General features: G+C 37.5%; 1 protein-coding gene, 1 long non-coding RNA gene and 1 pseudogene across 2 annotated transcripts; all 3 read right to left on the reverse strand.

Annotated features, from left to right (window-relative positions):
- Positions 1-13,434: 13,434 nt before the first annotated feature.
- On the reverse strand, positions 13,435-14,789 carry LOC133802100 (uncharacterized). Its single transcript, XR_009877139.1, has 3 exons — positions 14,210-14,789; positions 13,781-13,837; positions 13,435-13,598 (listed from the first exon to the last, which is right to left on the reverse strand). It is a non-coding gene; the product is annotated as an uncharacterized LOC133802100 (long non-coding RNA).
- Positions 14,790-15,345: 556 nt separating this feature from the next.
- LOC133802101 (meiotic nuclear division protein 1 homolog) lies at positions 15,346-18,265 on the reverse strand (annotated as a pseudogene).
- Positions 18,266-23,479: 5,214 nt separating this feature from the next.
- On the reverse strand, positions 23,480-24,226 carry LOC133800133 (uncharacterized). Its single transcript, XM_062238099.1, has one exon. The coding sequence runs from the start codon at positions 24,224-24,226 to the stop codon at positions 23,480-23,482; it is 747 nt and encodes a 248-aa protein (XP_062094083.1).
- Positions 24,227-27,607: the final 3,381 nt, after the last annotated feature.

The raw sequence follows: 27,607 nt of genomic DNA on the forward strand, positions 1-27,607 counted from the left end.
GAAATTTGGCATTGAATAAAATGATGTAACTCATGATGCCCATGGATGGGTTCTGCCTTGAATACTTCTTGGAACCTTTGTAAGATGCACTCGCCAATTTCTTTTATGTTCTACACCTAGGTTCCCTCCTTGTTTTTTATCGCACTAAAGTGGTTCCTTCTTCTTCTTATCATGGTAGACATATGGAAGAATTTAGTACTTCCATCTCCATCCTTAAGCCAGGATATTCTTGAATTCTATCTCCAAAAAAATTCTTCCCTCCATAGAGCTTCATTTAGTTCCGCTTTGGCTTCTATTTCCCGGTGTACATTAGGAATCATCGATAGTTTAGCTTGAACCACTCTCTTTTTGCCTCCTCTATTTGATTTCTGAGTGATCTGAATTGAGTCTTATTCCACCAGTACAGTTGCTTTCGCGTTTGCCTCAACTTTTCTTGAAAGTTTATGATTGGATCCAAAAAATGGACTGAACTCCAGGCCCGTTTGTCCCTCATAACATATTTTCATATCTAAATTGTCTCTTTTGGAGATCCTTGTCACCATATGTGTCCATTAGAATGGGGTTATGGCTCGAAGTCAAAGTGGCTATGTTCATGACTGTGGCTCTCGGGAACTTGATTCTCCAAGTGGGGTTAGCTAGACATCTATCAAGTCTAGCTCTTTTCAAAGTAGCAAGACACGTGTGATCTGCCTGTTTCCTTCTCCATGTTAAAGGGGTCCCGTGACATCCAAGGTCAAGGAACCCCACTCTATAAACCATGCGCTTCCAGTCAAAAGAATATTGGGAAGTATTACCTTTTTTCGAATAGTTGAGGCACTCAGAGTATTTTAGAGTTTCGTTAAGGTCTCCCATAAGGATAATCGATTTTGTACACCCTTCTAATTCTTGGCTCATCTTGTTCCAGAAAGCCTTCTTACCTACCAAAGACGAGGGCCCATATATGGCATACAAGTTCCACTCAAATTCAATTGGACTAGAAGCTATTGTGGTTGCTATGACATTCCTATCATTCATTAAAACAGTCAGCTTTACACACATCTTCCAACACAAAGCAAATCTCCCTGACATACCACCCAGCTCCACATTATAGAAATCATAGAAATGGAAGTGATTAATCAAGTTGACATACCAGTCTTTCCTTATTTTATTTTTTAGACAATATAAGGATCTCAGGTTGATGATTCCTTATAAGCTTCGCTAGCTTGTGAACTGTATTCCTTATAAGATTTTGTGACTTTTCTGGAGTTCCTTAATGAATTCTTGGAATTCTTTAGTTAGTTAAATAGATCTTGTACTGTAATTATGCATGTGACTTGAGATCACATCAACAAACTGTTCAAAAAATGAACAAAATGCAACAAAAGGGGCATGCTTCCATATATAAGACCATATATAGTTTTGGGGAAGATCCTATTTGTCCTCTAATATACAACTTTGTGTTTATGTATTTAGTATTATTGTAAAATACAAGTAGGGTCATTTAGAGATGTAACTGATATATGTTGGGGTTTCATGGATTATGTCAAGACAATTAGCTCTCGACTTAGGTTATCCAAGCCCAAACTAGTTCTATAATGCATTGGATAGCCAAGACCATTACACTGTGTATTTTAAATAGTGACGGACTTGCTAATCAAGTCATTTGGACATAAATGTGTAACTAAAAGTAATTAACAGATTAGGGTTTAAAAAATTTAATCATAAGAATAGTTATTTCGTTTAAAAGTTTAAGTTCATACATGGGATCCCAAAATAATTATTTAAAAAGTCATTTACAATTCCAAAGGGTAGCTACAACATAAGTCGGCCTAAGCGGCAAAATTAGGGTTTGCCTCTAGTCCCTCTTTGAATCCTCAGTCGTGGCAGTCGAGCAGCTGCATGAAAAAACCAAAATACCTTTTGGTCAAGCCTTAATCCTTTAATGCCCTCAAGGGAAAAATCGTCTTTTGCCACCATTTTCCTGCTAAACCTCAAATTTTATTTAAAATTATCAATTAATCCCACTAATCTTCGAAACACTAATATTTCCCCCCAATTATAACTCATACTCTATATCCCCGGTAATTCACCAAGTTACTAAAAAACCCTTTGGCTCACCCCGAGTCGGGTATGAGTCGTTGTTGCGACTTTTCTGCCAAATTGCTCACTAGGATCGCCTCGTGCCACACATCTCAAATATATCCACATAATAATGTGGTCCCACTCACAAAGCATATATAATTACAATTATACCATCTACGGGTCAAAATTACGAAAATGTCATTTTTCACCAAAACGGGCCTACAATCACATTTAATACACATAAACATGCATAAATAGTCATATTATAATACAACTCATATATTTCACATAATCACACATATATTCAATTAAATTCACATATAAATCCATTTTTTCCCTCCCAGCATGTTAATCAAGCCACTAAACCTTATTAGCATATTTGGGACGTTACAACTATCCCCTCCTAATGAAAATTTCGTCCTCAAAATTTACCTGAATGGCTCAGGATGCTGATCCTACATATCTAATTCTAGCTCCCAGGTTGCTTCCTCGACCTTGTTGTTTCTCCATAGAACTTTAACTAGAGAAATCGTCTTGTTCCACAGAACTTTGTCCTTTCTATCTAGGATCTGAACTGGTTGCTCCTCATAAGACAAGTTTGTCTCTATCTGTAGATCCTTATAATACAACACATGGGTCGAGTCTGACACATACTTCCGAAGCATTGAGACGTGAAACACACCATGAACTCTTGATAATGACGGGGGCAAAGCCAATCTATAGGCTACCTACCCAACCCTTTCCAAGATCTCAAAAGGTCCTAACCTAGGGCTCAACTTAGTCTTTCTTCCAAACCTTTTTACTCCCCGCAGTGGTGAAACTAGCAGAAATATGTGGTCCCTTACCTGGAACTACACGTTCCTACGCTTAGGGTCGACATAGTTTTTCTGTCTACTCTGTGAGGCAAACATTGGATATCTGATCTTCTTAATAGCCTCACTAGTTCTCTAAACCATCTCAGGACCTAAATACTTCGTCTCTCCCATTTCATTCTAATGAACGGGTGAAATACATTTTCTGTCATACAACATCTCATATGGAGCTACTCCTTTCGTTGATTGATAACTGGTATTGTATGAAAACTCAACCAATGGAAGAAACTTCGTCCAGAATCCCTTGAAATCTTGTACACATGCCCTAAGCATTTCCTCTAGTATCTGAATCGTCCTCTCAGACCGCCCGTCTGTTTGAAGCTGATAAGTTGTACTAAACTTCAGCTGAGTTCCCGTAGCCTTCTTCAGTCTTCCCAAAAACATGGAGGTAAAAATGGGATCCCGATCTGACACAATGGATTTCGGAACCCCATAGAGAAGTACGATCTCCCTCACGTACAATTCTGCATACTAGTCCACTGTAAAGTTTATTCTCACAACTGACTTTGAATACCTGTCTACAATCACCCATACCAAGTCATGCTGCACCACTATTCTAGGCAAGCCCCCTACAAAATCCATAGTGATGTCCTCCAACTTCCACTCAGGAATACCAAAAGGCTATAACTGTTGGGAAGCTTATACATGATCTTTATTTATTTTCATTTAGATCTAATATTAAACAAATTAATATGAGATACCTAGAACTTGTTTCTAAAATTAAATTCAAAGAGAAACAATGCTAAGAATACTTACAGTATATGCAGCAAAATGAATGAGTCATTCCTTCAGTTTCTTTAACCATTATATCCTTTCTGTCGCAGAGTATTATTAAGAAACTGAACCGTTCTTCTAACTTCTCCATAGTCTTCCAAAGTATCCTTAGAATCCCCTAGACTAGAGTGGGAAATTATCAAAACATGAGATAATACAGAGAGAAGAAGAAAAAAATAATAAAGAGGCTTAGAAAAGGACTTGTGTTAAGAGAGAATCTAAAACCTATCAGAAAATCTAACTTCTGAACTTGTGTTTAGACTTATGTTTTCAACTCTCACTAAGCACTCCTTTTATAGACTCAATTAGGTCATTTAATTTAATTAAAAAAATCAATAAAACAATAGCCAATTTGAAGTCCTAGGTCAAAATTATCTTGGGCTTTAGGCCCAAAATTTCCCATTTGATTATAAGTCCATTGGACTTAAAATCAAGGACTGTATTATTTTCTATTGATTTAATTATTTAAATCCTTTATCAAATTAATTATTTATAATTTGAACCTTGATTTAAACTTATTTATTAATATAGATAGCAATTTATCTAAATTAATAAATCTGCCCTAATGTCTATTTTCTTCTCAAAATTACATAACTCTGTGAAACTATTCAAAATTTACCTAGTCAACTTTGATAATTCTAATTGATAATTAAATAAATTAATTGAGAATATCTAGACGATTTTATCCAAGGTACAATGGGGACCATGGGCCTATGAAATCAAGCTCCAATACGTTATCATAAATCTAACAAATAAATTTACTAACTTATTAATTCATCGTGACTCCACTATAGACTCGGAATTGCACTCTTGAATTCATAGAACGCTCTATAACAAATATAAATACGCTATAAATTATCCATTGTTACAACCACAATTGTCACTCAATCCTCTATAGATGTTCTACAATGAGATAGGACTAAAATACCATTTTACCCATCATTGTATTTTATCCTTAAAACACTTACTTCCTTGTAAATGATATTTCAGTAAACTAATATTAATTACTAAAATGACATCTCTATCATTTACCACCTTGAACCAAACTAAAAGGAAACCATCGTTTCACTTCTTCGCCAGAAGCTATAGATGTTGATATCTATGATTAACACTCCCACTCAATTATACTAGCGAGTTCCCAAGATGTAAGTATGGGCTAGTCTGTAGGGTAAGCTGGTAACGAACAAGTCAAAGAACTCAAATAATAAAATCAATTAGAATACTAACCGCTCAGAATTAAGATTGAATTGACCTATGATCAACTATATGATATGATTTGAATAACGGTATGTTACTTATCTTATCAACTGTCAATATCGGTCATGTCCGATGTAACAAATACATCTGATCTTATCTACTTTGCTAATGTTTTGGAAAGAATATAACACCACAATGTGTAAGTGGATGATATCGTAGATTGGCAAGTCAGTGTAAATCCTATGCACTGACTAATCTTAGGACTAACTTATTTTGAACATATAATCATATTTATATTCCACTGTGATTACGTCACTATAAATACGATTAACTATATACTTGGGATTTAATATAATTTTATATTAAACAAATAATCATGAAAATAAAACATATGAGCAAAGTGATTGATGGACCCAAAACGGGTATGTTTAAAAATTTATATATCGCAAGCGCACGAATCGTCCATATAGAATAGTGATCGTAAGCAAGGATGTCGAACCCAAAGGAGTTGTCTAAAATCGAAAATGAAACTATTTTAAATCAAAAGTAATAAATTCTAACCTAGTTCCAAAGATTGATAAGTTTTAATGAACATAAAATAAAAGATTGAAAAATAAAGCTATTTAAGATAATGAAAATAAACCAATAGTGAGTTGAAAATAAGTATTAAAAGAAAAGATTATTAAGATACTAGAATCCACAAAATGTAAGTTTAATAATATTTATTAGTATATTGATTCCCAAGTTTTAGTGATAGTTAAAATAATTTAAACTATCACTTTCCAAAAATATTTATAATTTTAAGCACAATTTTCTTATAAAAAGATAGGATTTTTCTTCACTTTTCAAAATTATAATTTCAAAGCATTTAGTGTAAATCAATCTAATGAAATAACAAATAAATCAATGAACATTATTCATAAGGCAAAACATAATATTTTTGTTCTAAGCATGGATGTGTACAATTTAATGACACATCTTACACAAAGAATATTATGTTTATGCACTAATGAAGAACAAAGTGTAAATATGTTCTAAGAATCTAAAATACAAGATATTTAAGATGAAAGAAATATATGTAGAAGAAAAATCCATAAACTTTGTTGTATTACAAGGGAAATCAACATACAACATAAATATTACCTAGTTACAAGTTGCTTCATCATGATCTTAATAATCTTATGAAAAAGATTAGAAGCACATAACTAGAGTAGAAATTACAAAATAAAAGACATACATACTTGCAAAATGCTCTTGAAAAACCCAAATGGAAGAGAGAATGGTAGAGAGAAAATGAGAGAAAAAGATGGTAACCAAAAACATTAAGCACCCCAAAAATGGTCTTCAAAACCCTTATTTATAGCCAAAATGAGATTATTAAAATAATCAATTTAAATTAAGTAAATTGATTAAATTAATAATAATATGGTAAATAGGGGTAAATTATAGGAGTGATGATGATTTTGGGGTAAAAAGTGTGTAGAAAAATGGGTAAAAAGTGGCATTTTAGACATAGGGGACATTGTACAACTTGATGGGCTCAAGAAGGGGCTGGGTTGTTGCTGGCAGATGTGGCAGGCGGCGTTGGGAGCTGGCTTGGGCCGAATGGGCTGAAGTGGTGCATGGCTGAATGGTGAAGGAGGCAAGCCCACGGTTTTGGGCTGGGTTGAAGGCAAGGCCCAAGGTGGCAAATGCATATATGCATATGAGGAGATGTGGCTGATTGATGACTAAATGCATATATGCATATATACGAAATGGGAGGAGCTTCTTGGACAGGTGGCAAATGCATATATGCATATGAGGAGATGCTTGGTGACTTGATGAAGGCTGAAGACACATGGGAGCTTCTAGCGTGGGCTTGGGCCTTGGGCCAGGCTTGGGTTGGCTAAACAAACTTCAAAAATGCCATTATCCATCTCTTTTTCAGCAAAAATGCCACTCTTTATCTTTATTTTTCTTGCTTTTCAAGAGCAAAATTACACCAAAATCCCTAACAAAAAAAACATAAATTAAATCAAATTCAAATATTTTCAATTATAACATAAATCATATTAGTTTAGTTCATTGAAAATATTAATTAAGACTTAATTTAATTGAACATTTAGTTTCATTAAAACAACATTTTTTTATACCTCAAACTAAACAACATTAATTCAAATAATTAACTACAATATTTTATAACAAAATACCTATAAAAACACACAAAATTTTATAAAATTAAAATAAGACTAATAAATTTAAAATTACTTAAAAACTTAATAAGTTAATTAAAAACTCAAGAACTAAGCAACAATTAGCATATAAAATATGGTAAAATAACTCTAATTTGTAGAGTCATCAGTGATTGACCAAGTCAAAAAATGATTTTTATTCTTTTATTGATAATAAATGAGATTACAAAGAAATTGGGTTTTAATTAGGGCATAAAACCCCAACAAACGCCCTCTTGCACTAATTGAAATTATTGACCCTCGATTTGGCCAATGACACCGAGTCAAAAATACGACAGGAAATGAGATGACAATTAAGAGTTTAATCTAACGTTAAAGATTAAACACAAACGATTTATAGTGTGTTGACGCGGTTCTTCACCAACGGGTAATTAAGAAAATAAGAGAAAGGGATTAGTGCTGAATAATGAACTGAAACAGATGAATGATCTTAAAATGGACCGATGACACAAATACGTTTTTAGGTGGTTCAAAGGTTAAAATCCTTCTACTCCACCAGCCAATATTATTGCTATATTTCAGATATTCTTTATAGGGTATTTCGTTACACAATAGAATCCAACCCCTTGCAACTCCCAGGATCTCCATATTTATAGGAGAGGGCACTTGGGAGTTGGTAAGGGCGGTCATCCCGTGACCTTCTGACCCATCATGTCACTTCTGTGACATTCATGATTAATTCCTAAAACCTGACAAATGAAGTGTGGTCTAATCAATAGGTAAGGGGGATAATGGGTCGTACGGCCCAACCCAGCCGTGGGTGCCTGGACACGCACGTTCTTGCTGCGTGTCCGAGAATTCAGGGATATATCAGACACGTGATGTCTGATATATGCACGTTTATATTGTGTGGTTGACTTTATAAAGGGTCATAGCTTCCAACTCCAGCTCGTGCCTCGAGCTGGATGCCTTCTTGACCCGTGGTCTTCATATTTCTGACTCGGCCCTTGAATAATCTTGATAAACCTTTGGCTACCTCGAGCTAAAGAGGTAGGACCTGGCAGCAGCAGCTCCAGCTACGTGGTGTCCACGTGGCTGATATAATTATGCCATATCTCAGCTCGCTAATAGCCCGTGGAAAATTAGGGCGTACATAGTGGTTCGGCCCCAATGAATTGTAATGACCTACATCCACTTAGTGTTATTGTTAATATCGAGTCCCAATGTCGTGAACAAAGAACAAGGGTTCTTGAGTTTCACAAACCTTGGGAGAACTACAACAAGATGATAGATAATTGCACTATATGCTCTCTCTTTCAATATCCAGAAAAAAGCTTCCAAGCAAAAATCCCCTCCTTGAGCTATTTCATGCATATTTATAGGCGCAAGGGGGGTTACATGGGCCAATGGGCCTTAACTATCCTTAATATCCGTGTATCAAGGCAATAAAGATGAAATAATCCATGTAGTCATTACAAGATAACAATCTTTTAAGGAAATAAACCGAATCATACGACCAGCCTGGTCGTATCTAATAGCCAGGCTTGACGAAGTGATGTATAGCTGGTTGATAATCGAACAACACCGCCTTATTCTGACTCTGCCACGTGTCAACCACGTGTGATAAATCCTCGCCACGTCATCGACAGTCGTTTTTGGGTGAACATTTGCTCCCCAAGTTTACTTTACTGCGACCAGCATAAAGTAAACTTAGGAAACTGACTCTTCGCTTACCCCACCAAATCTGTCAGAGCCTCCCATGCCTTCACGAAAAAAGTAACCAATCATGTCCAATCAAGTCTTTTTGGTTTTCCAAAAACTTGTCTGACAGCTATTACACTTCCCCATACTTCGAAAAAAGTAATCTCATGATTACTTCTTTTATGGTGTCGCAATCACTATAAATAATAACCTAAATTCACATTTTCACTTTTTACTTTTCACTGGCCTTCTCTTCTTTAAGAACTCTAAAGAACTTCGACCATTAGAGCCAAGAAAATCCCAGAAACTCCTGCTGCTGACCTAAGGAACTTCCGTTCAGACGCTTAAACCTTTCGTGTTCATACTCCACCTTTCATCCAAGTAAGTTTTACGAACCTTTTAGTCGTTTGAGTTGCCATGCAAAATCATTTTTTATTCGTTTCGTATCGGAGTTCTTGGCTGTTATTGGCTATTCTTGACCGAAACTGGCTTGGGGTAAATGGGCATGTTTATCGATGCTTGATAGGGTAGTGAAATAACATTTCATAGGAGTTAGGAGTTAGTTTGGTAGTCGAGATTGTAGATTTAGGGTGTAAAATCGAAGTAAAAATTCGATTTTTAAGCTAGTTGAAAAACTGGGTTTTTCCCGCCCTCTCGGAGTCGAAAAAGTTTTCTCTAAAAAGCTTTTTACTTCCGCTTTTTAATTCGTTTTTCAAATTGCTCTTAAGAAACTTAGTGTTTTTGCTAGAATGTTGTTGGCCGTATAAAAGCTTAACTTCTATACGCGAGCGGTGTTATTCCCACTTTCAACACAAGTTTTTAGGCTCCAAGTTCTCATCTCCCCTTTTCTATTTCTAGATTTTCATGCAAGATCTGTGGGGAGGTGAGAGACCAATTGACGAAGACTTGCTCGCCCAACTGCTCATGGACGAAGAACAGCCGTCATTACTCATTCCGGAAATCCCTTTTTCTCGAATTCCACCTAACAGACCTCAGTCGAACCCTTCAACCATGGGTAGAGTAAAATTCACTGCCTAGAAAAAGAAGCCATCAAAACCTTCTGAAAACCATTCTGCCCCTCATGCGGAAACTCCCTTGACTAGCGGTAGAGCAGAGAGTACTCCCAAGCCAGGAATCCAAGTTCAAGCCCAACTCAGAAACGTCATTCGACCAGATGTCGAATGGTATGTCACCCCTCCTAGTCGAGTAACGATTAGGATGATTGCCAACTATATCAAGAAGTACGAGCTTCCTGGGGTAACCCTAGTCCATCCCACCAGAGACCAAAGGGTGAATATGCTTGGAGGCACGTACAGTGCCTGGTCGAGGTATCACATCGAGGCAGGAGCGGTCCTGCCTCTTCATCCTTTCTTCCAAGGAGTGGCCAATTATTTTGGGGTCGCTCCTTTTCAAATAACCCCAAATGGATATAGAATTCTCTCTGCACTCTATATCCTTTATAGTCATAAGAAGTGGCCGGTCCCCACACCACACGAGGTCAACTACCTGTATGACCTAAAATCCAACCCCAACCAAGAAAACACGGGGTTCTTCCATTTCTGCCACCAGGAAATGACGCGCACTTTCCTGAGTGATACTACTTTCATATCCAACGTGGGAAAGTACCATCTGGAGTACTTTCTGACTATCGATATGGTCGCGAACAACTTGGCCTTCACACATGGAGGTAATACCTTTCCACCCCTGATCGTTTATTATTTTCCTTTAATTCTTCCTGCATTTCCCTTAGAGATTTAGTGTATTTCAAGCCCATGGTTGCGACCAACCCCTACTCCAGACATGGGAATCCGATTAGCCCTCTTGGCTAGCATGACTGACATAGAGAAAAGTTTCAAACAGCTGGTCACAGAGGCCAATCTGAGGCTAGTCGGCCTTCTGGCACCTCACCAGGATGTCAGGGAATCTACAGCAGGGAGTGCCACCGGCACTGAAGTTCCCGACTAACAACAAGATGTGTCATAATCTCCACCGACGAGGGCAACAGGGTTGACCATTAACAAACCAACCGGTGCCCCGCGTCCTGCTGCTGCACTGGCCCCTCCAGGGAAGGGCAAGAAGAAGGCCTCAGAGCCTATTCTTGAGTCGTCAGACGAGAATGATACTGATTTTTCTCTTTTAGGGATGGCAACTTTAAATACTCACCTGCTTTAAATTCAGACTTCTTCATGCCAGAGAGTGAGTGTAGCACTAGTAAAGTAAATAGTGTAGCGACCAGTAATTATAGCTCGGGTATTACACTTTTCATTTCTCTGCCCTTGTTGCCTAAACTTAGCAAGTTCCTTTTATTATATTGCCTGACTGTTCGCTTATTTCTTCTTTACAGACATGCCTGTCGAACGCGCTTTTAGCTTTTATGCCAAATCAGCGAGCAAGAAAAAGTCCCACAAGCGCCAGTCTGGGGAGGGCAGCAGCAATGCCCCTGCGAAGAAATATCGAACAGACGACCCTCCTGCGTCTACTCCAACAAAGGAGACAACTCCTCCACCAGCTCCTTCTAGAGAGGCAACTCCTCCACCTCCAGTAAACCTAGATCCCCCGTCCCCGACCGGACAGACTCCTCCTCCTGCTCCAGCCGACCTTACGCCTCCAACATCTGCCGTCCAGCAGTCGGCTGGTCGCCGAGAAGAAGCCTCGGGAGACGACCTCACGGGCATGGTGCTCAACTCAGCCAAAGATAGGCTGTCTAGAATAACAAAGCACCGTCACAGCCGGGAGGCGATTCAGGAGACTGGCTCTACGGCAGTTGACCAAGTCTTCAACCGCATATTGAACGAAGTGCTTGCTGTAAGTTACTTTCTTTATTGTACTTTCTGAATTTTCTTTTCAATTTTCTCCTACCAACAAATTTATCTCTTTCTAATCGCAGGGGGTTCTTACCATGACTTCTGGCTGGCGATGCTCGAGGACGTTGACTGCCCAATTCGAAAAAAGACTTAGCGATCAGCTTAGTGCTGCTGAGGCTTGACACATCGAGCAACTCAAGGCGTCCGAGGCTACTCATGTCGAGCAGCTGGAGGTAGTCAAGGTGAAGCAATTTGAGGCACTTAAGGAGGCTGAGGCGAAGCACACCGAGGCCCTTGGGGTGGCGTTTAAGTGTTTTTACCTATTATGGAAAAACAACCCCAATGTTAACTTCTCCTATCTTCCAGACCATATCAGGGAGGCGGAGCTAGCTAGGTGTGTTGCTCGTCTGGAAGAGGAAACAATTCCACGGTCTCCAGAGATTTCTTTGATGACCGGTATCGAGGGCGCCCGAGAAGAGGCTGGAGATGCAGTAGATCAGCAGCAACAGAAATCGCCACAGGACCCCCCTGCTACTTCATAATTTTATCTTTTTATTTTTGAATTACATGACCTACGGGTCATGATGTAAAAACAATTTTATGTTTTAACTTTTATTGCTGCACGGGCAGCTTTTTTCGTTTTATTAAACAATTACATCCGAGCAGTCACTACTCGCGGTGTAAAAGACTTCATTTTGATATTATAATATTTGCATTTTATTATAACATCTATTCGCAAGACCAAACTTACCATAGTACTTTGGTTTGATTTAACAAAATACAAAATTTTGAAAAATACTCTAAGTACCCTATCATGCTTTCACTTATTTTGCTCATGTGTTTACTTACCTTTCGATATGCCTTGCTTACTAGATGCCTTATATGCCCCCAAGTGATTGAGGAGCTTTAGGTCCTTAGTCACTTGCCTTGACCAAAACCTGTTCGAACATTACTGCTCGGAGCAAAGGAATTAAAATGATAATACAGCAAAACAACCACTACAGGAAAAAATGCTTTTAATAACACCGAAAATGTGTTATCAAAACATACGATAACACTTTCTGATGTGTTAAGACCGACTATGTTATCGTAGGTCAGGGTACTTTACATAACACTTTATCAGTGTTATACAGATGTGTTATTGTATTGTCAACGATAACACAATTTCTGTGTTATTTTAATATATAGATAAGTGTTGAATTATGTTATTTATAGTCAATCATATAACACTTTTTTTGTGTTATACTACACTTTAGTATAACACATTATTTGTGTTATACTACACTTTAGTATAACACATGTGTTATATTAGCTCAGAGAAACATAATATTCTTTTACTTACACAAAACTAAGAAAACAAATATGAAAGTTGAAGCCAAATAAGGTAACATAAATAGATTTTTATTAATTACTCAAATGTAATTAGAATATTTAGTCTACTAGTCTAGGCTTAAGAAATCATATTACAACATAATTTATGCCCAATACAGATTCCTTTATCACTAAATACAAAACAAGAAATGTATACAAAAATTAGTGAAATACATTCTTCCATTCTTTGCATCAATATCTCGATGGCTTTGCAGTTTCTTTGAAAGTGTTATGCTTCAAAAATAGGTCAATTAAAGTAACAAATGGTACATCTTTGTGGTCAATCTCTGCCACAAAAGAGAAGCCAAAGCAGTAAGAAATGGATTCTCACTATCACATGTATTAACCAACAACAAAAGATGTATCACTAATGACAGTTAAAACATAACTAATGGCTATGTCTGGTGTAAAAGCTTGAACTCATATAGTAGAACACTTTAATAAAGTCCAATAAATACTTTAAAAACTTACATCAAATGCTTTACTCCAAAAAATGTATATATATAATGTTAACAACTTCAATACACACGACTTTAATTATATAAATCTGCATATATAGAGGAACACATTATGGTACTAATTCTAGTGAACTTGGTACAAGCAACCTTCCCTTTTACTGAAGTGCCACCAGAGGAGTTGAGCACCTGCATAACAAAGAGGTAGGATTTGCAAAAGGTATCCTACTATTCTCAGGCACATGCCCAAGGACAATGGCCTCAAATGCAGAAAACGAGGGACACTGGAATACCTCTCAGCAGACATCAAAACAAACTAATAACGGACTGTTTTCATATGAAAGCTATAGAAAATGTAGCATCAAACTAACCTCTGCTGTGCTCTTTCCTTCCCGGGCATTATAATTTATATTTTCATCTACAACTTTCTGAGAAGGAAAAAAACAAATTAATTAAATGATGATATCAGAATTCAAAATAAGCATGCACTTAGATATCAATATGTGTTGTAAAAAATAACTTTTCTGACTTATGAATCGTGAATTTGAAGCTCAATGCATTTACTTTTGTTTTTCAAAAGGAAACCCCTCGATAAGGAGGTTTAGATTGTGGTAATACAACAACAATAAAAAGTTAATAACAATGAGTTCTCAACTTTGGTAATTTCAAAATTAAGTCTTCAAGATAACCAACAAATTGACAAGTAAAGGTAAGCCAGCCCTGCCTTGCAACCAGTTACGAACAAGACAATATTTACACAGATATATGTGTTCATGCATAGATTACACAGCTTTACATACCTCATGCTCGGGAAATGCCCCAATAACTCTTGCAATGTACTGTTTTTGCACCTGCCCTGCTTCAATTTGTGACAAATGCACTGTATTAAAGTGAAGAAAGAATATATCATGACTAAAAATACTTGTACTTACACTAAGTGCTGGAGAAAAGAGAAATACCCTTTTGTTTTACATATTAATGGATACAAAGACAAATTTTGCTTCTAATAATAAGTAGCTACCAATATACTTGTAAAAAAAAAAGAAAAAAAAAGTAGCATAAAAAGCAGTACATAAGAAGCAGCAACAGCAGAAGAGAATGATTCACTATTATCAGCCTCTTTATGTGTATATATACCTCTTGTAATTCACTATCCAAGAACAAGTTTAAGGATTTGGAATGCAATATTAATGAGAAAGACTTAATCAAATCAAAGAGGTCTGGAGTAGTAATCTAAAATCATGAATATAAGAAATCACAAAATCATATTATCTATTTTTGTGTGAAATATATATGTTCTGAACTGTCTAAACATATGTGTGTATTTTTGTACCACTCCCAAGTTCAAAAGTAAGAAATAGTTTACTTTTTCCATGTGAAATATATATGTTCTGAATAGTAAAATACAATCTGAATTTTCTGTATATATTCTTGCTAACCTAGGGGCCACATCAGAAGAAGTTTGATATTCAAAGCAACAGTTTAGACTGCCAAAAGTCACTATTTCTGAAATGCATAAGAGAGGGCCTATTAAACGTATAGTCATGATCATGAACAATAAATATATATAATCTACCAGTCACTTTAAATATATATATATATAATCTACTCTACCTTATGTCAAGTGTTTAATAGTTTACACTATTACCAACAAATTACATGAACATTACATAAAATTTCCATAAAATACGTAATTCTACCTCTACATAGAACTCATCCTCACAAGTTTATGCAAATAATAAACTAAGCAACAACTTTAAAAGAAAAAAGAAAAACTCTACATAGCTAGTTGTGAAACCAAATCAACATAATCTCAAATACATTTCACAAATCTCACTTCAGAATTTTAGAATAAGACAATTTAGTATAAAATATTTAGGTACACCACATAATGATTAATGGCAATCTAAAGACAATACAAGAACATACTCGCATAGCAAAATATATCAAATATTAATGAACATTAAAGAGATTAAACTTATGGGTTCAACTTCTTCAAGAACACGAAGTTGTGATTGCACATTGGCAAGAAGGTGAACAATATGTTCGAGCAAAAACTCTTTTCCTCTTAACTGTCTTTCTCTCCAACCTGGAAAAAGTAATCAATAAATAGATCAATATGATGGCCATGAAAGAAAAACTGAGAAAATACCTTTAACACCATCATTGTTTCAATTCGTTTGTTTACTTATTCTTAATGAATTGGACTAGGAATCAATAAATAGCTCCACACACTTGGTCCAATAAATGAGACTGGGAGGAATAATTTTACACAAGAAAACAATATGGAGATTATTTGCATTCATATGGATGCAAATCAAAGATGATGTCAAAGTACTCAAGCATAGCAGCTTTCTTCTTTTTCTTCTTTTTTCATGTTTTTGTCAGCCAGCAATGAAGAATGAAAGATAAAGGCTTGAATACAAAAGCCAATGTAACAATACATTTTCTGTACAGAACACATTCCAAATCAGATTAAATGTACTTTCATTTGTCAGCTATTCTTCCAATCCAGGGAATTAAATACCTGTCCATCTGTTAGCTGCTGAATGATCAACTTCAATTGCACTTCCTGCTGGTGTAATAACCACAATTAGTATGCATAACAAAGAAGCTATCTAGTATCAAGCAGTTAATCTCAATTAACAGTATCTAGAGTTTAGGCCTAAGAAGAAAGTCTGAACTCATTGCTTCAAAGGCAGCTGGATCATTGTTCGCATATTGTTCCATTTCTTCCTAAAAATAATAACAAAATGCAATTAGAAACTCAAAGCAAAGTTAGAATCCTTGGCTGCATTAAGGAATGCCAAATCATTTAACAACCTTCAGCTCAGTATGCTTTTGCTGAATGGATTTCAACTCATTTAAAGCCTCCTCTCTTTCATCCTGGAAAATGCTAACATGTCAGACAAATAATAACCTAAGAGTTCATTTCTATAAACTAGTTCAAACCCTGGTAAGACATATAGGGTCTTTAAGGATGCTCACAGATGCCTCTCGCCCCTTCTTTAACGATTCACACTACTCAGCAAGTTCTGCAAACCGCTTCTTACTGCTATGAAGATCGGATTCAAGTTTGCGAGTTACATTTCTCAGCTCCCCAATGTTTCAATATCAGTACAAGATAAAGTAGTTACATGATTTATAAGGGCACCAAATTTACCTGATTTCCAGCATAGCTAGGAATACTCCAAAAATACACCTGGAATTTTAAAAAAACTCACAATTAGAAAAAACTCCCAATATAAACAAGTTGTAAAATAGTTTCACATCAACACGCAATTGTTGCTATCTATTTTCTCTGCAGTGTCAACATAAACATAGAAGTCTCACTTAGTCTACTAAACAACATCTTCAAGGTAAACTACCTAAATATCCAAAACTTTACAAACACATCAAACTTACAGAGGTTCCTATCTTGTCTTTTGAAACAAGATCATCGTCCTCTAGACTTTGGACAACATCTTTCACGGACTGGGTAATCACACCTTTCTTTGGTCCTAATTTCTCAAGTTCCTTAAGCTGAAACCAACAATAAAATCAAGACAAGTCTTCCATTTTATTATGAAAACAAAGAAAAAAAACTCAATGCGTTTTAAAAAATATCATATACTTCTTCGAGGAGATTGTTTATAAATTTATTATTAATATACCATGGTCATGAAATAACCAATAAAAAATTATAGAGCATTACATATATAAAATGGAATGCTCACAAGGAAGAAGTCTTGAGAATCGTAAAATATTTGAAGAATTTTCTCACGCTTCTCTTCCAGCGAATGACCTCTTTTCTTCGACTGTAATAAAAACCAATAATTAAAATTACTAAGAAAAAATATTCTGAATGAATAAAACACTAAATTAAACTGTCGATACTTTATTAAATTATAAGAAAGCAAATAAAATGTAGATAATAAGTATGTAATATCACTGAATCAACAACATCTAGAATCTAGATTAATATGAGTATAATAATTACTTAGAAGTCATCTAAGATTCAAAGCCATGTATCTTTTCATCAATCAAACAAAGCAGAAAACTAAAGATCAAGAATTTGGGTCCACGCCCCCATTTCCTCTTTAGTTTCTCTAATTTTCGCACATTTTCTCAGGAAACAAACGACGACAAGATCCAAGCATTAGAATTACAATTAAAATGCATTTACTAACAAATACTGAAAATAAACAACAAACAATCTAGTGATCCACCGGAATACAAAAAAACAAAAACCTAAATTCAATTGAACTAAAAATATAAAAATATAGTTTTGAATTAAAAACACTACTGCAAAATAAATCATAATCAAATCCAATCCATTCAACACTATGGTCTAAGCAAAAATAGTAACTACTACAAATTAGCTTGCAACACTAAAAAACAAAGTGAACTCAGCTACCTGTAAATCCTCCATGGTCTCTAATTCACTGCCCATAATATAGAAAACGAAGCCAAACCCAAAAAAGAGAAAATGGTCCCCGAAATCACACACGCCAAAAGCAGGCGATGCTCATCACCTTCCATAGCCCATTTAAGTCAGTTCAAGATTTTTAGAATTTTCAAATATTGGGCAGTTCAAGATTTTTAGAATTTTCAAATTATGAATAGCTTACAATCTTTGTATGTTTGTCATGTTCATCAAGTTCGGAAAATCTGAGCTCATCTCCCCATTTAAGTCAGTAATCCTTCTGCAAAGAAATTCTCATTAAAAATGAAGTTATATAGTACATATAAAAAATTTAAGGATACCTGTATAAGTAAATGAAAATATATGAAAGAGAACTTACAATTCTACTAGCTTGTTCAAGTTAGATATACTAGAAGGAATTGGCCCATCGAAACCACTTGCTTCCACCTCTCTATATAGAATATAGATGTAGTATGTAAAATCAACATACATAAAAATAGATCATGAATTTTAAGAACCAAATAGATCAACAGCTCTTACAACTTGTGAAGTTGTTTCAAATTGCCAAACTCAGGCATCCTTCCTGTGAAGTAGTTACTACTAATCCTTCTGCAATGAGAGAACATGAGTCAAGATTCAAGTGACATAAAACTTGGTTCATTTTGGTCATGGAGTTACATTACAGATTGACACTTACAGTTCTTTTAACTTGGTGAGACTAGTGAGATCAGGGAACTCTCTAGTAAAATTTTTTGCAGCAAGAGTCCTGCAGCCACACCATTTCAATTACTTAAGACTAAATTAATAAATGTCATTTTACTTTATTATGTAGCTAATCAAATTGTTACTTAATTTGAAAATATTAGGAAATTAAACTCACAAATATTCCAAGTTGACCAATTTCCCAATCTCACAAAAATTAAATAAAAAAATTGAAGGGTTCCATAAAGCCAACCTCAGGGGACTATCTACAAACACTTGGTAAGCATGTAAAAAATCCTTAAATGTTAATCTGGAAAACAAATCTAAAAACTCTAACATTTAACTATTAGAGTACATCAATAGAACAAAATCAAAAGACAAAAAGATATAACAGTTACCTCAACATAAGAGACTCCACAATTTCTGAGAGAAGGTTGGTTTCTTCGACACTACAAGAAAAAATACGCCATAAACTCTAACTTGGTGCTTGGTGACCGGTGGTGGCTACTGACTGGGCGGTCGGTCGGGGGGGCTGGGAATTAGTCAGGTATCACAATGACAGCAAAAACTATAAATACGCCATAAACTAAAGGTACTCACCTCAAAGGAATTAGTCAGGTAACCACCCATTGTTCCAAATTCTGTTTTGTAGATGGTCAGGAGTAAATCGATAGCCCCTGAGATTTCTTTCTTCCCCGTCGACCACAACGACTGAAATGACGCGAAAAATCCAGACCCGGAAAGGAGAAGGGCCGGTGGTGGACATTTGGAAAAGTCGGGCCGATCAGGTGTCTTCATTCAAGCAACGATACAGAAGAAGAACGAAACGAAGTGAGAGGCCGGGGGCAGGGAAAAGAGTCGAGTCGATCAGGCTCGACGACCGGGAGAAGCAAAACGAAATTAGGATATGGCCGAAGGGTCTCTCGGGTCTCACAAATTTTCTGGTCTCAGGAATGAAAAAAAAGGCTAAGTGGCGGGTCTCACAAATTTTCAGTTCTGAGGAATGAAAAAAAAAAGGCTAAGTGGCGGGATGGTGTATATTACCTCCCTTTTTTCATGCCCAATATAATACTCTAGCATAACACATTTTTATTAGTATTATATTCATGTGTTATGGAAATGGGTATTTGGTGTAGTGTAACCAGCCATCTCTCTCTCTCTACTCTCTCTTCTGTGTCGTGACTCTCGGACTCAGGCGAAAGGACTCTCAAACTCAGGCGGAGGCAGGCAGTGTGGAAGTGGATCTCGGACTCAGCGGATGGTCGTGACTCTCGGAGCACCACGGCAGGTAGAGGCAGGCCGACGGTTGTGGATCTCGAACTTAGACGGCAGGTGAAGGCTCACAACGGCAAATAGGACAGGCAAACGACTCACGGCGCTTCAGTCTCCCACCGGTCTCTGAGTAAGTTTCTTCTCTCTCTCTCTCTCTCTCTCTCTCTCTTTCTATATATATATTTTGTGTATATTTTAGTACATGAATCTGTATATACATTTATTCTATATATTTATATGTATATGGTAGATGTGATTATATCTTTTTTGTGTAATTTTCGAGTTGCTGTGAGTTTAAATTTTCATAAATATTAGGTGAACAAACTCACTAACAAAATCTGCATTTCCTTCAATCCTACTCCGCCAGATGGACCAAATTAATCTAATATATATATATATATGAATATGTATTAGTTTTTATTAGATAGTTCTTTGTATGTATTAATTTGGGTGTATGTATTTGTATTTAATATTGGGAATTTTAGAAATATTAGTTGTATGTAGATTTAATAAGTGAACTTGAAATATAATTTTTTGATTTTGGTTAATAATATGTGAATTTGAAAGATTAGTGTTTCAATTTGGTTTATGATATGTGTTTATGGTGTATGTTGAAAAGCTTATTGTTATTAATATGTATTTTATGAATTGTTCTGGGAATTTCTAAGTGTTAATTGAAGGGTTTAAAATTTTAGAATATGTTAAAATACAGTTGTTATGTTGCTGAAATATTGGTAGAGTTACGTTTTCTTTTCAATGTAGTGGTATTATTAAATAGACGGCCGACCTGATTGCGAACGGTGTATAGATGGTATCGAGAGAGAGATGAAAGATTGATATTGCGATAGGAAACACAAAGACACCGCCATTTTTCATCACATTACAATGGACTTGAGGATTGGGACAAAATCCTAGAAAACACATGTTAGAATGTTAGCAAGGATGAGTGGAAGAAGATTAGTGAGTTATTCACCAGTCCTCATTGGGTGGAGCGCTAAAAAAATAATAAGGATAACAGGGCGCAGCTGAAGTACAATAACACAGGGTTCAAAATCGTTGGTGGCCCGCCGTCATGAGAAAGTAAGGGAAAAAATTAACGCAATTAATTTTAATTAAATTATAAGTTATCTAACCATATGTTCATATTTTTTTTAGATGAACCCAGATCTTATTGAGGATTGGAAGGATTATCACTGGAAGAAAGAGACGAAGTAGTTTGTCAACAAAGCTGCTCAAGAAGATTATTTAAGTTTACTTAAATATATTTGTGTTATTCTTATAATTATGTTTTTTAATCCTACTAACATTTTATTTAAAACAAGAAAAATTGAAGGCCGATTTTATGGTTCTTCCTTAGTTGACCAGATCCATATCCTAGAAAAAGTACTGGCACGGAGGCGCAGTCACAAGTGAGGATTGGGCCACAAATTGAGGGGGACGGAGCCATCCTCTAGTCAGCCCTCTCAAAACACTCAATCTCAAGTGCCTCCTCAACAATCAATTGGAAAATACGGTGATTTGGTGGAGACGGTAAAGAAATTGACTGAACAAGTCAATTTCATGTCTCAATTTCTTCCTAGTGGGCCTAATGTGCAAGTTTAGCCTCCACAAAATTCTTCGTCTCAACCCTCTGTCTCGTCGGACACGTCTGCAGCTTCATCTTCTTATCAACCCCCGGTCCATCCATATCTGTACGGTGCACCACCGCCGCCCTCGTCCCAACCCATGGGATCATCTTACATGTTTGGAGCAATACCTTCACAACCTCAACCAAATTATCCTTACATGTTTGGTGAATCATCGACGCAGCCTTCGCCATATCCTTACTACCAGTTTGGAGCAGGATCATCAATTGTACCTCCACAGTATCCATGGTCGTAGCCGCCACAGCCACCCCAACCGCAACAGCCACCCCAGCTGCAACAGCTACCCCAACCGCCACATCCACCACAGGGTAACGGTACGGACAGCGCTACTGATTTAGGAGAGGATGAGTAGAATGTTATTGTACTTTAACTGTAATGGATTCATTTTATTATTATATAATTATGGATATTGTAGTTACATTTAATGATTATGGATGTAGTGACTATATTTTATAATTATGGATGTTTTACAATATTTAAATTTTCAATTATTTATATTTCATTATTACAAAAAAAATTATTTTTTGAAATAAAATATACATCAGTGGCGACACAATTCGCCCCTGATATTGACATAGTCGCCGTAAATAATTTCGTAGAATAAGCCACATCGACACAAATCTGCGACGAATTTTTAGACATTACCGGCGACATTGTGTCGCAGTTGATACTGTATATCAGCGGCGAGGTGAAATGTCGCCACTGATAGGGATTTTAGGCACAACTTTTCTGTGGCAACGTAGTTGCAGCGATATGTCGTCGCTGATTAGTATCAGCGGTGACATGTTAGGCTTTCAACGATGACATGGGTCACCGCTGAAAGACTTTTTTCTTGTAGTGAATATTGGTTAAGTTGTTTAAACCTAACACCTATGTTATTATCACAACTGTTATGAATGTCAAAATAAAAACAGAAAAGCAAGTAAAAATCAACACAATGGAATTTTTATGTGGTTCAGAAATTCTTTCACATAACCAACATCCACGGGGCCACGCCCAGAAAATAAATCAATTAGTAAAGAATCAATGTGTACAAAATCATTGACTTAAAAGACCCCCTCATAAACTATTGCCGCAATCTTGTACTCTTCTTTAGGAACCTACTTCACTAAAACATGAAAATTTTCAACCTTCCGTTATCACCGCAGCACACAAAATTCTCAGACGTACTTCACTACGGATGAATATCTAAAATATTTGAGCTCGCATTGTGAGTCCTATTAAGTTTTACTCACTACTACAAAAATTGGCTTTCTCGACAGTTTTTAACTTGCGTTATTAAGCAACAACGACAGTCGACTAACTGTCGCATTTGCTTATGTTGGTGTAGGGGTAGCTACCCCGACAATTAAAAATTGTCGTTGTTGCGGGCAATGCCGACAGTTATTAGGTGTCGTGATTCCTGGCAACACCGACAGTTAAAAATTGTCGTTGTTGCGGGGCAACGCCGACAGTTAAAAAGCAACGCCGAAAATTATTAGGTGTCGCCGTTGCTGGAAATGCCGACACTTATTAGGTGTCGTGATTAGCACTCTATGGTGACAATTTTTAATTGTCGCAAAGTGTCCACACCAAAGAGCATTGCAGATATACTATTAATGCCCCCTGGTTTCAAAATCAACGCAATAATTGCAGTAAAAGAATGCACATCAAAAGTTAAATTAAATCAACATTGGTAACATTAACTTTGTATTTGATTAATTCTTACACTTTCTAATTAAAGAAATACACAGTTCCAATTTTTTTTTTCATAAAATGGATATCTAGCAAAGTTCCAAACAACCTAGTTTGTCATAAAATGGTTATTTAGCAAATTATGCACATCAAAAAGCAAAATTAACTCAACCCATAATTTGTTAGATTGATTCTATATTTGATTAGTTCTAACCAATTGTTTTTTTTTAAAAAGAGACAGAGGTCAAAGACTGAGCTCTACTTAAATAGATGAAAACCCTCACTTATGGCAGAGGAAAACCGTGGTTACAAATAAAACAACAAAACAGCCAAAAAAAAACCACAACTAACCCCAATAGCAAAAATTAAATCTAGAAGTTGCCCCAATCTCTAATAAGGTCAGAAAAGGGAACCCCTTCAAAAAATTTGTTTCTATACACCCAAGTAGCCACCCAAAATTTTATCTTATCCCAAATAGTCTCTACAGAATTAGAAATATCTTCGAATAGTCTGTTATTTCTCTCTAGCCATAAGGCCCAAAAAGTTGCCAACACGGTAGTCTGCCAGAGACGTGAAACTCGCTTGCCGCCCCCTAACTTAGTGAGAAACAATTGAGAATAGTTAGAGGGCATACACCAAAGAATACCAAACTCAGCTAAGACTTTTCCCCACACTTCTCTTGAGAAATGACACTCCAAGAATAAATGGCTAGTGGACTCCCCTGCCTCCTTACAACAAACGCACCAAGCAGGGGACAAACAATGGTAGGGTCTTCTTCTTTGCACGTTGTCATGAACATTAAGTTTATCGTTGAAAACCAGCCAACCAAACAATTTAACTCTCGATGGAGAGACACTTTTCCACAAAGACTTTCCCCACTCCCGAACAGAACCCAATTGAGCATAGCTTAACCTCCAAAAGGCCGATTTGCAAGAGAAAACTTCATTACCATCGGGTAACCACGCCCTCCGATCTTCTAAAACTACTGGTAAAGCCACCCTTTCTAACAAAAGTAATAACTGAGAGAGATTGGTGACCTCCCTATCGAACAGATTCCTTCTAAAACGCAAATCCCAACCCTGAATTTGGATGCCCGAAACCCCTCCTAAAACTACCATGTCCCTAATCAAACAATTGCTGGCCATCGAAATCAAAAATAGATATGGGAACTGATTCTCTAAAGGAACATCGTTAATCCAAATATCTTCCCAAAAGCGGATTCGATCCCCCTTCCCCACCCTAAAACTAACAAACTGAAGATATTCCTCATGAAGGGAGGAAATATCTTTCCACGGGCCACGAACAGACAACCTCCTCCCTCTACCAGTGTCCCAAAAACCTCCATCCCCCCATACCTACTCAGCACCACTCTATGCCACAAGGTGTTCTTTTCCATCGGAAAGCGCCACAGCCACTTCATGAGAAAAGCCTTATTTCTTGCATCTAAATTGCCAATCCCAAGGCCCCCATGATCCCGAGATTCGCAAACTTCTTTCCACGAGACCAGATGATCCGACTTAGAATGATCGGCCCCTTCCCAAAGAAAGTCCCGCATCAGCTTTTCCAACACATCCACGACCCCCTTAGTAATACGAAAGAGCAACAAATAATACACCAGGATCGAAGAAAGAACCGATTGGATAAGTGTCAATCTGCCTCCCCTAGAAAGGAAAGCACACTTCCACCTATCCAACCTCTTAGCACAACTTGAAACCACAGGCTCCCAAAAACCTTTGTTACGAGGTGAATCCCCCAAAGGTAGACCCAAATACTTCATAGGCCACTGACCCACCTCACACCCAATCTCCCTAGCACGAAGCTTCACTATCTCTTCCTCCAAGTTAATCCCTAATAACTGGCACTTCTGCAGGTTAATTGAAAGTCCAGAAACTACGCTAAAAACTTTCAGAATATCCAACAGAGCTGACAAGGAATCGTTATCGTCCACACAAAAAATCGTATCGTCTACGAACTGAAGATGGCTGACTTCCACCAAATCTTTCCTTACTTTAAAACCTCACAAGGCCAAGACGCTCTTGGCCTTATCCACCATCCTGCCCAAAACATCAACCACCAAGGTAAACAAGAAAGGTGAGAGGGAATCACCTTGGCGAAGACCTCTAGAACCTTTAAATTTCCCCCTCGGTCTCCCATTTAAAAACACGGAGAAAGAAGTAGTAGACAAACACCCCAGAATCCAATTTCTCCAAACTACACCAAAACCTTTCTTATCTAGAATGAATCCCAGGAAATCCCAGTCGACACAATCATAAGCCTTAGCAAAATCAATCTTGAAAACCCAACCCTTCTTGCCTTTACTCCGATACTCCTCCACTGCCTCATTAGCCACCAACACTGTATCCAAGATCTGCCTGCCCTCTACAAAAGCTCCTTGAGTCTCAGCTATTGTATCAAAGAGAACTCCTCTAAGGCAACCGGCCAGCACCTTTGAAATAATCTTGTAGAGACTAGTGACCAAACTAATTGGCCTGAAGTCTCGCACCCGACAACTATCCAACTTCTTCGGAATTAGGAAAATGTATGTTTCATTGGTCCTCCGATGAATAACCCCATCCTTAAAGAAACCATCGAACACTTCTTGGAGATCACTCTTAACCGTATCCCAGTTATCTTGATAGAAAGCCAAAGAGAATCCATCGAGACCCGGAGCCTTAGACCCATCACAATCGAAAACTGAACGACGAATTTCCTCTTCCGAGAACGGCCTCTCAAGGAGAGAGGACAAGAAAGAGGGAATAGGCTCCCAAGAAATGCCTTCGACACCATTCCACCTCCTAGGGACCGAAGAATACAACGAGGAGTAAAAATCAACAATTGCCTTTTCTATATCAGCATCTGTTTACCGAGTTTTTCGGAAACGAATACAAACAGAATAATAAAAAGATAAGAACTGTAGAAGTGCTAAAATGTAACTAAACAAACAGTGTTTTTACGTGGTTCAGGCGTTAACAAGCCCTAGTCCACAAGTCGATGTTATTATACTTGGAAAAGGTTACAGTAAGATGGCTGGTGTACAAGAACTTCACACACTCACAGTGTTTCTCTCGGGTTCTCTTGAAGAAGATGAAGCTAGAGAGATTTTGGTAGAGTTTTTGCTATGTGATTTGTTGGCCGTCCCTCTTCTTGTAAAATGAAGGGGTCTTTATAGCTAGGGTTTCGGATTAGGGTTTTTCTCTACGTACATGAGTCTTAATTACACCAGCCATAAATAGGGGATACAATTACTGTAGTAGCATGGCTACAAGACTCTATGTGGGTATATTTACGTGAAAGTATGGGGAACACACAAAGTCAGCCGTCTTTTCCAAGTTGTCAGTGGAACAGTTGGCGAAAAGGTACCCTTAGGCGTGCTGGGATGTGTGCGGCTTTGACCTGACGGGCGTGACAGGCGGGATCCTGTGTCAGACGGATATCATTCCAAATATGCCTTCTCCCGGACTCGACCGTTCGGTTTTGTTCTGTGCGAGGCACGGAACTGTTTCCGCGGAGACCACTCGAAGAGCTTCTCCTGGAAGGGGCTTCCCCGAAGGATACCCCTTCGGGAGTCCGGGAGAGTCGACGAGTTTCCGTGTTGTGCTTGCTTGGAAGAGTAATCCGGACACTAAACAGGAGAGGCGAAGCCTTTCTGTCCATCCGCGAGCTCTGGTCACCTACCGTGAAAGACATCGATAATTCTGCTTCCCCGAGGACATCAATCTAAACGCTATCCGGAAATCTGGATAACATTTACCCCCCAAGGTCACGGAGCTTTGAGCGATCCGGGAGCTTGTACAGTCCTCCGGGTATTTCGGTCTCTTAGATTAGGCGAGGGGCCACCTTCTGTGTTCCCGGAAGAGTTCCTTTTTCCCGCCTGAGTGTTAGTATGAAAAAGAAAGGGAATTTCTTCTGTTTGAACTCAAGTACTCAAGTGCGGCAAGGACCACGTGTCATTCTGGGAATGGTTCTGCGACCAAGACGTGTGTGTGAGGCGACTGGTTGAGTATGCGTGCGTCAGTCATCTGAGTAATGATTTGACGGTTTTTAATGGTACTCCGGGCCCGAGGTGGTGTAATGATGGGAAATAAATACTTTATTCCCATCCGAGGAGTCATAAATAGGATCGTCGCTTCATCTCCAGCCGTTGGATCTGATGCACACGGAATGGGAAGATCGGGACCGTCCATTTGAGGAATTCGAAACGACTTCTTCCCTGCTATAAAAACGAGGGAAAGGACCTTTCTTCCTCTTTACGCTTTCAAATTCTCTATCTTTCGGATTTTCAGATTTCCAAACCTTCAAACTTTCATGCTTCCCAACTTCCGTTCCTCCGAACTTGCCACTTCTTTTGGTAAGGATCTGGAAACTTTTCTTTTGATTTGGCAGTGGGTTTATTCGCCGAAGTTCCTGGTTTGAATCGCCGTTCGTCTTTGCAGCTTTTACTTCTCGCGATCGTGCTGTGCAGTGATCCAGTTACTCCTTCAACCTCCAACTACCCGAAT

This window comes from Humulus lupulus, chromosome 9 (assembly GCF_963169125.1).
Source record: "Humulus lupulus chromosome 9, drHumLupu1.1, whole genome shotgun sequence".
Lineage (NCBI taxonomy): Eukaryota > Viridiplantae > Streptophyta > Magnoliopsida > Rosales > Cannabaceae > Humulus > Humulus lupulus.